Here is a 9964-nt window from a genome sequence, read left to right on the forward strand (position 1 = left end):
TATATATATATATACTTGTAAATGAAAGTTTTACTTAAATGTACATTGTTTCCAATTACAGAAGACTTGGAAAAATCATTGCTGATGCAGAAGAGTTTGAAACTCAGACCAAAGCTATGTTGAGTGAAAATGTCAGCATTTTTTTTAATTGTGGTACAGTAATTTTTTTTCCATTGCAAACTTTTTTTTTATTAACTTTTACTTTGTTGCAAGCGTGCTATAAATTTTTTTACTTACTTCTAAGTGTTGTAAAGATCTGAAATTTTCTCGCATGCCTTTTTGTAGTGACGATTATATTTAAAAATTAAAGAAATTTTTGAAATACATAAGAATTTCAAATTTACCAACACTTTAGATGCTTTAGGCCAGGGGTGGAAAACCTTTTTAGGAAGAGTGCCCAACACAAATTTTTCATTTAAGTAGTTTAAGAAAGGGTTTTAGAAACAATTTATCATATCAAATATTTAGTTCCCTTGTGTCCAAAGGTGATACTTAATTTTGCCCTATACTTTGACTTATTTACATAGATTTTTACATGAATATAATTTTGTTGTTTGTTTTGCATGAATATAATACATTTATAATATTTCAGCCAGTCAAGCTGTGGAGACTTCGTTGCCACCTTTTACAAGTGATACTCCTGAGGATTGGTGGACTTCCATCTCTGCTGTCTCAGGTATGATACTCTGTTCATCACTTTTGTAACAGAATTTCTAGTTTTGTTCATACTTTTAACCTACTGGTGGTTTTGACATTTTCATTCTTAATACAGTTCACACTATTTTTTGACATCTAACAGTGGACTGATTGTAAAGAAACGGTTCCCAGTCGAACACTGGCAGCGGGCGGGTGGGTGACCACTATGATCAGCTTGCCCAACGAAGGTCGTTGGGCTATCAAAGCAGGAGAGCCATCCTTTGTGCAGAGGATAAAAATTGGGATGACATGCAGGGGTAATTGTGCTCCGGAAAAATCCCGAATTTCCGGATTTTTCGCTAACATTGATCCGGAGATCGAAGGTCCAGACATTTAAAAAAATCAATGATCACAGAAGTTTCCGGAAATCACATTTTCAAAGATGGAACTTAAAAACACAATTTATTTTATTTGTTTGTATGGAAGAGCCGGAGAGAAGCTTATATTCATGATTAACATTCATTTTTTATCAGTAAATAGTTATTATAATCATAAACTCATGAAAGAAAGACATATTTGAAAATTTCAATTACTTCTGCACGCCATCATAGGTAAGTGTTAAATTTTACATATATTTTAAGTAAACTAAAAAATATTGAGAAACAGGAAAAAAAACTTGTTTTAATTTTTTTTTTCTTCTAATTTTTCAATTTAAACTTGTTTTTTTTCTGACTCAAGAAATTTTCTGGAATTTTGACTTGAACTCACAATCACCCCTGGACATGTCTTCAGATCATCCTCAGGGATGTTTCCCAGACTGTCGCCAATAACCCTTTGTTCTTGTGCGATGTAAATAAAGTTCCTACTTATCTATTTTTAGACAACTTTGGTTTAGGTTAATTATCCCTGACCTTCAATCAGAAAAATATGGTGTTTAAGGTCATTTTTCTTCGATCTAATTCTAGATGGATAGATGCTTTATGGCAACAAAAAAAAAATTATGCTTTTTTATGTACAGGGACTTTTGTGGTTAGAAAATGGGGTTAATTTTTTCACATGTGCAACCGTTAGGGAGGGTAAAGAAATTGACTTTCTACGGACTTGTTAGAAAAAAATTTATGTTGATTGCCCTTTGTAATCGAATGAAATTTTTTTAAAATCAAAACACATGAAATAGGTGTCATAAAAGGTGGGTGACTTAATTTGCCTCCAAAACCATACAAAGTATGCCCTTGTCGTTTCAGGGTGTTTATTCTAAGAGGCCAACTGCTCAGGATTTGACAAAATATTTTCAAAAAACAGTACAGAGCTACAAACTAAGATGTTCAGATTTTTGGTTAATTTTGCCAACTTTTAAAAAGGTTCAATTTGGTTTAACTGTATCAAAGTGGCGTATCACATAAGCCATTGAATTATTTAGAAGTAGTGCTTGGTACTTGGGGTGAATTAATAGCTATTGAGGAGGGTTTATAAACCATCCTCCACTCCACTGACTCTAGCGATATTTAGATTCTCACAGATAGCCGCAGCTCGATTCAACATCTACAGGACTGGAGTCAAGTAAAAGACCTCGTTAGCATTCAAATAATCAATATGCTCAAGATTCTAGCAAATCGTAGGGAGGTCCAGTTTCAGTGGATCCCCTCTCACGTCAACGTCCCTGGTAACGAAGTTGCGGATATCTTGGCTAAAAGAGGCTGCTCTGAAATGGCAACTACCGACTATGACCTCACTTTTCAAGAGATTTTCTCAATGACGAAAAATAGAGACCGGCATATCTGGCTCTCCCCTCCTGCCCATCCCTGGTTCTGTGGGAAAAGACCGGGATGCGCATTGGATCTTGAGGCTGACAGACAGTCTGAAACGACCGCCTCAAGACTTATCAGTGGGCACCTAACATGCATGACGTTTGAATGCGGTCGCAAAGTCTTCGCAACGTGCACCAAGTGCCATCTGATACCGGCTTCCCCCGATCATATCCTCAATTGCTTGCTCTTGCGGATATCCGTGATAGCCCACTTCTGGTGCTCGACTTTGCTAGAATTCACGGTCTTATGGATTTAATCTAGCTGTCGCTAGATCCTGAAAGATAGGACACAACAACAACAGAAGTAGTGGCGAGTAAAAACCCAATAAATTGAATTTACTATAACAAGAATCGTAATTAAAAGACTACCTCTTGAAAATATTTATCCACTGTCTGGAGCATAAATTTAAGTTAAGATCTCTGGCAGCATATTATTTTACATTTTATATCTTGATGGTCCTTGGTATCTCTGTGTAATATGTCCATGGCATAATAAAATTCATATCTTACCGCTTTAAAATCGATGGATATAAACATTAAATTACTCCCTTTCTTAAGATAGTGATACATATCATGTGGATTAAAAATATTGTTAAAAAATATTCTTTTTTTAATATTTTCTAAAATATGCACTAAACAATCGATCAATTAAATTGTACCTGTCAATTTATTTTGACCCAAAATAATGCGAATATATTGGTTACTACTGGTTTAGTTATTTACTGTGTGATTCATAACCCATAAATGTAAAAGAAATCTTTATTTTCAGTGACTGATGGACATGAAAATGTAAAGCCTTCTTCTCTAGCAGATGTTGTTAAACATGAAGTACCCTACAAATTCAGAATATTTAGTGTTGTCCTCGGATATAGGCCAAGTTTCAAACATGCACATGAGCTTATCCGCATGCGCTGTCCCTGGTGTTGGTACATGTGAGTATGTCTTGTAAATTCAGCGGTTTACATTTTACTATTATGTCATAAGCAACATCATTTTTAAGCAATATCTTTATTTACATAAAAAATTATAATCTTTAAATAATGTAATAACTTACATTTATTACAATGTAGTGTTGATAATGTGAGCAAAGCACAATTACAATTCTGTTGGATGAGGTAAATAATACTCTATCTCTATTGTTAATGTATTAATCTGTTAATAATATAAAAGCCTGATGTGAGGAGTAATGCATATTACAAGAATTCTGTTATCATAAGCTTCCAAGACACTCTCAAAATGCTTATCTAAAAAATACTAACTTTTTATGTTTATAACAAAGTAAAAATTACCAGACTACTGCTACACACTTGCCAACTTTTACGAATTATCTGTGAAATGTAAGGATTTACGTCTAATTTTACGGGCCTACGGATTAACCTGAAATTTGTAAGGGTCCCCCGTTTTTAACATTGCATGATTAGCGCATCGGCAAAATTCCGCGATTATCAGCTGCTACGGAGCTAGAGTAAAACCGTTTGTAATGGGGGAAAACAGAAAAAATGACGCGAGTTTTTCGGTCTATTCCAAAGCAACACGGTAACCACACACCCCGTATAAGTGGCTTATCCTCGTAACCGTAGTAACGGCACGTTGCGTGTAAACCAGTTGATTGGTTTTTCTTCCTTTCCTTTCTCCCTCCTAACTGCTTCCAGTCTCCTCTAGTGATTGCGCTGTTTCTGTCATTATTGCCACTTCCCGTTTCAACTACGTCACCGAACTAGCCGATCTAAACGCCGTTCTCCCTCCCTCGGTAACAAACGAAAACGGTACTGAACTGTCGACTACTATGTAGCTTGTAATCACGTGGTGTGCGTTAAAAATGAAACCGAAGAAAACTTTTTTTTAGTCATCTAAGAATTCTTATACTGCAGAGTTTACATGCATAAAAAAATCTAATAAAGGAGAAAAGTATGCTTATTGTATGATTTGTTTTTCTGACTTTCTAATATCGCACGGAGGTAAAAATTATATACATCGCCACGTGACCGGACCGAATCATGCCAAGAACATTGAAAGCGCTGAAAATAACCAAAGACTAAGCAAAATTTTTAAGCCACCTGATAATGTCCAAGATGAAGTAATGCGTGCTGAGTTATTGTTTACCTCTTTTTTAGTGGAGCATAATGTTCCGCTAAATGCCACCAGCCATGTGGGTTCGCTTTTTCGAAAGATGTTTCCGTAAAGTGAAATTGCGAAACGTTATGGATGTGCTAAAACCAAAACTGCATCCCTTGTCCATGAAATGGCTATGGATCAAACTTCAGAAATTATTAAATATTTGCAAGAACAAGCATTTACTGCAGCATGTGATGGTACTCACGAAGCTGATAAGTTGTACCCAGTTGTGGTGAGTTATTTTAACGTGGATCTTCAATGCATTGAAAGTACTTTATTGGCAATCCCAAATTTGGAAGAAAACTCCACAGGTGAGCATATAAGCTCCCTTCTTTTAAATGTGTTTGTTAAATATGACATTCCTTTTAGAAATTGCATAGCATTCAGTGCAGATAATGCTTCTGTTATGCAGGAAAAGAAAAATGGTGTGATTTCATTTTTAGAAAAAGAAAATGAGCACATAATATCAATTGGATGCTGCTGCCATTTAATACATCTTGCCTCTGAAAAAGCTGCTGCAACTTTTCCCGTTAGAATAGATGAAGTTTTGGTAGATATTTTTTACCATTTAAAAAAGAGTGTTAATCGTAAGGACTGTCTGAAGAAATTTCAGGAAATGTATGGTAAAGAAGCACAAAAAGTTCTTTAACATGTGTCAACTTGCTGGTTATCGTTAGAGAGAAGTCTTACACGCTTGGTTAATCAGTGGGATCCACTTGTGAGTTATTTTAGAGCTGAAGTTTCTACTTGCAGTGTGTCTGTATCATCTACTTTGTCATTTTTCAAAATTCCAAAAGTAGTTGATAAAGAAAGCAGCACAGGAGTAGATAAATTAAAGGATAAACCTGCAGTGCCTAAAGTGGAAACTAAGACTTGTGCAATAATGAAACAGCTTTTAACACATAAACAGGACCCAACTAATGGTAAAAGAAGGAAAAGTTTACAGCAAGAAAGTGCGATTCTGATTAAAAGAAATAAAGCTAAAAAAGATTCAACTTTATCCAAAGAAGAGAAAATTTTTATGTTTTTATCTTCAAATTTAAATAAGTGCTTCAGTTTATTTCTTTTAAGTATTATCCCTACATTTGAAAAGGTAAATGTGATTTTGCAGTCATCTTCCCCACAAATTCATCGGTTAAGAGCTCTTCTTTTGGATCTGTTAAAAGAACTTTTTTCCAAATTTTTTAAACCTTCTGAGGTTAAAGGAAAAGAGTTAACATGTGTTAATTTTCATTCTTCTTTCAACCATAAAGATCAGCAAAATTTAGTTATAGGCAGTGCAGCAATGGGACTTAATTTGAAATTCTTCGGAAAAAGAAAAATCATTCTTTTATTCAGCTGTTATCAAATATTTCATAACTGCCTGTGAATATATTGTTAAGAAATTCCCTTTAAATGATCAAGTACTCAAACATGCTGACTTGAATAAAATTGAAAACAAAAAGTAATGAAACCAAGCCTACAGCAATGGATGAACTGCAGAAACAGTTTTGCCAACTTCGGTTAGAAGATTTAAGTGAAATAACTGTTCCAGACAGATCAATTGATGTGCAGTGGTCAATGATAAGTCAAATGAAAGGTGTGGATAGCATGCTTAAATATGAAAAATTGGGAAACATTGTCTTGTCAATTCTTCTCATAAAACTAACTAACTCAGTGGCGCGACAGCCCATTAAGAGGGCCAAGGCCGACTGTGCCCATCTCAGTTTTCTTGACCTTCGGCTCTGGGGTGCAGGAGCATATGTTCCGGTCAGGTGGTCAGCCGAACGCGGAACCCCCAGTGTTAGTTCCCAAGCATGCTTGGTACTCATTTTATCGACCCACTGAAGGGATGAAAGGCTGAGTCGGCCTTGCCCGGCCCAAGGATCGAACCAAGGACCTGTGGCACGGCAGCGCGAAGCGCTACCGCTCAGCCACCGGGCATCCAATTCTTCTCATACCTCATTCAAATTCAGAATGTGAGAGAATTTTTAGTTTGGTTAGAAAGAACTGTACTGAATCACGAACAATTATGTCTAATAAAACTTTAGAAATCCTGCTTAAATTAAAAACCAAATTTTCTAAAATCTGTCACGAACAAGTGTTTGAAAAAGATTTTTTAATTAAAGCAAAGAAGGCTACTTCAGCTTCTTTTTCAGCATCCTCTTTTGCTGTTGATTTAGAAGAAAACCCTTAAAGAACTATTTTATTTTGCATATAGCATTTTTTTAAAAAGTAAGTATATATACATTATAATAGAATTGATAATAGAATTTGAAATAATTGTAATAGAATTTGAGATGATAAATGGATGGTTGATTAGATATTTCTGTACATTTTCTAACAAATGCAATTTAAAAATTTAATGAAAATTTGCTTCTCATTTCATCAACATTCATTCATATGATAGATTCTATAATCAATATATTTATTATTCATTTGTGATGTATTGTTACTTATTAAATAATTCGAATAGTCTTTGTAAAATTTTTCATAAAAAAAGTTTTACTGGTGCCAGTTTTTTTTAAGTTGGCAAGTATGCTGCTATACCAATAGTTTTTTTTTTTTTAAGGAAATGCATTTATCTTATTTTTAAATTACCCCTTTTGCATGAAAAAGGGCAAACTAAGTCATATTTAATTATTAATCAATACAAGAAAGCAAAAATGAACATAATTTCACCTTATTTATGTTTGTAAAGCCTTACAAATAAAAATTCCTCTGCTATTTTTAGGGATTCTCATGCATGATCTTTGGTTTATCTCATATTCTATGCACCTTTATTTTCCTTTTTGACAATATTTTGTGTAATCAATGAATTTGAAAACTAATGCATGCTATTAAACTCATATCTTTTTTTTATTGCTATTTTAACATTAAGTATACATATTTGCTTGTGATGAAAAGCTTGCTTTAATAACAATTCAAGCTGCTGTTTTCAATTTTCCTTATAATGGACTTCTATCGTATTTACTTTTTGAAATAATTTACGAATAAAATCAAATTATAGATATGCGATGTCATAATAGGCATTACATATTTCCTATCCATAGTAGGCATTACATATTAATCATTCTTAATCTAGTTTTAGTTAAATTAAAGCAATTATTTAATTTTTAAATTTTATTTTATAAAAAGCAAATACAGTAGAGTCCCGATTATCCGAGTTAATGGGGACCGCAGCAAACTCGGATAACTGAAAAACTCGGTTAAAGCGAAGAGTATAAAAACGGAAAGAAAAAGAAAAGGTATAAATGTAATATATTTAAGAAATACAAAATGTATACGAGTATACCACATACAATTCATATTATAATTAAAAAGCTTACTTAAAAACATTTAAAAAGCATACTTTACGAGAATTAAATAGTTTTTACTTAAAAAAAAAGTCCTCAATCATTTTTCGTTCTATGTAACTTTGGCGCTTTTCTGTAATGTTTCGCCTTTTTTAGGGATAACAAGAAGGCTGGTGTCGCCTCTTTTTGTTGTTCAGAAATTTCAATAGTACATTCGATAGCTTTTAGTCCATCTGTATGAGAGATTTTTATGTGTTGATTTTAATAATCACTGTCTTCATCATTTTCGCTAGATTCATTATCATTATTGACGATTAACGATAATTTCATCAGACCAAGTTGTTGGATTTTGTTTTTCTGAGTGTTTGGAAGATAAAATTCAGATTTATTTTTAAGCGGTTTTTTTTTAAAAATAAACTAGAACAAAAAAAATCCTTGAAATATTTGATAGCTCGGTTAAAGCGGAAACTCGGATAACCGGGGCTTGGATAATCGGGACTCTACTGTCTAAATATTTTATTCTTTTCTTAACAATCATTGTAACAGTTAACTTTTTAATTCAATACAAATGTAAAACTTTTAATTCAATACATTAATTCACTGCATGTTTTTGGCTATTTTATCATTCGATAAATTGCCACCTATGGATCTCTTCCCGTGCACCTTACTGTCTTTTGGGAACAAATCAATCAATTTTAATTTTGAATTCTTGGCATTAGGAGGGGGGGTTTCTCCCCTCAGTGCGACTGTTAATTAACTTTACGAAAATCTTCTTGACAGATGCTGAATAGTGAGAATAATGCATCTCTTCATCCCGATAAGCTAGTATCTTTTCATTATGTGATATCGTTCTGGCCCTAACGTATCTAGTAATAATATTTCTTTAATAAATAATATTGAATTCTTTTTTCGAAATAATTTTGTCTAATTCTCTGGAATAAATCCCTCTATCGTAAGAAGTGCATATGTGCCAAAAATCATTACTACTGCAACCAAAATCTTCACAGAAACTTCAATGAATATGCCTACACCATAAAAACTGGAACAACTTCCATTACAATAAAATAAAATAAAAATTTAATTATTTTTTAAACTTTTCTGGTCAGTCTTCTAATACCTATTAGAATGCCCAAAAAAATTTTGTGCATTATCATTTAAACAGCCTAAACTTGAGAAATCAAAAATGGTCAAATGAAGATTAAAAAGCAACAATAATACTAATGCATTTTAATACAGATAGGCATTTTTTTTAATAGAAAGGTGTTCAAACACATTTAAAAGAAAAATAGTCAATGCATGTTTGTGAGCATAAAGTTTAGAGTCCCTGTAGAACAGCAACCAAATGCTAAAGAAGGCCATTAAAAAATTTCTATTAATAGCCAGTAGCCTCTCTGATCTCACCTTAGAAAAAAGGGGGAAGCGGCCTGAATATTGAAAAGTATCACTTAGAGAAAGTCTCTACATCTTCTGTTTTAAGTCAAACATTTCCTTTCAGGGTTCCCACGGTCCTTGAGAGTCCTTGAATTTTTTTTTGCTAAATTTAGGTCCTTGAAAGTGCTTGAAAAACGTCTTAGGTCCTTGAAAAACTTGTTAGGTCCTTGTGAATTTGTCCAATACTGCCGGCGGCCCTTTTTTTAAAACACCCACGGATCTTTCTCGTTCTTTCTGTTTTGTTCCCGAGCTCTCTCGCGTGGTTTTTAACGCCACTGTTTCTAACCGGACCTAGCGTCTTGGTGTCTGCCAAGCGCGCGGAGCACAGTAGACAATCAATGCGTTTGGGGCGAGACTCCACTTCATCTTCTGTCGCATATGCTTAGATCTTTTTTCTTATCGAAACTGGAATACTCTTGAATTTCGTAACAATATGTACCTTGTTGTTTTCAATAAATTTGCAGTTTTACCATCCGCACTTGTCCTTACGTTTGCGTCATTTCAAAACTTTATTGTAAAGCGTATTCGCAAAGGCACGGCTTCGTATTTGTGTTATGTAGTTTAGACTAGTTATGCCTGGGAAGTGCTATTTTAATCCCCAATGGATGGATAATCAAGCTTATAAAGAATGGATTTTATCGATGCCCGAAAAGAAGTTCAGAGCCAAGTGCCGATTATGCATGAAGGAGATCGATATCGC

General features: G+C 33.9%; 1 protein-coding gene and 1 long non-coding RNA gene across 2 annotated transcripts in view; both read left to right on the forward strand.

Moving 5' to 3' along the window:
• The window catches only part of LOC107449800 (uncharacterized), a 60588-nt gene that overhangs the window by 8865 nt on the left and 41759 nt on the right, over window positions 1–9964 (forward strand). The gene's annotated exons all lie outside the window — the stretch shown is intronic.
• Window positions 62–9964, forward strand: part of LOC122272367 (protection of telomeres protein 1) — a gene marked incomplete at its 5' end in the record, with an annotated part of 20620 nt that continues 10717 nt past the window's right edge. The window contains 3 exon segments of the mRNA XM_043055965.2: window positions 62–153; window positions 593–676; window positions 3213–3375. Coding sequence (XP_042911899.2) covers window positions 62–153; window positions 593–676; window positions 3213–3375 — 339 coding nt within the window.

Source organism: Parasteatoda tepidariorum, chromosome 3 (assembly GCF_043381705.1).
Source record: "Parasteatoda tepidariorum isolate YZ-2023 chromosome 3, CAS_Ptep_4.0, whole genome shotgun sequence".
NCBI classification, from domain to species: domain Eukaryota; kingdom Metazoa; phylum Arthropoda; class Arachnida; order Araneae; family Theridiidae; genus Parasteatoda; species Parasteatoda tepidariorum.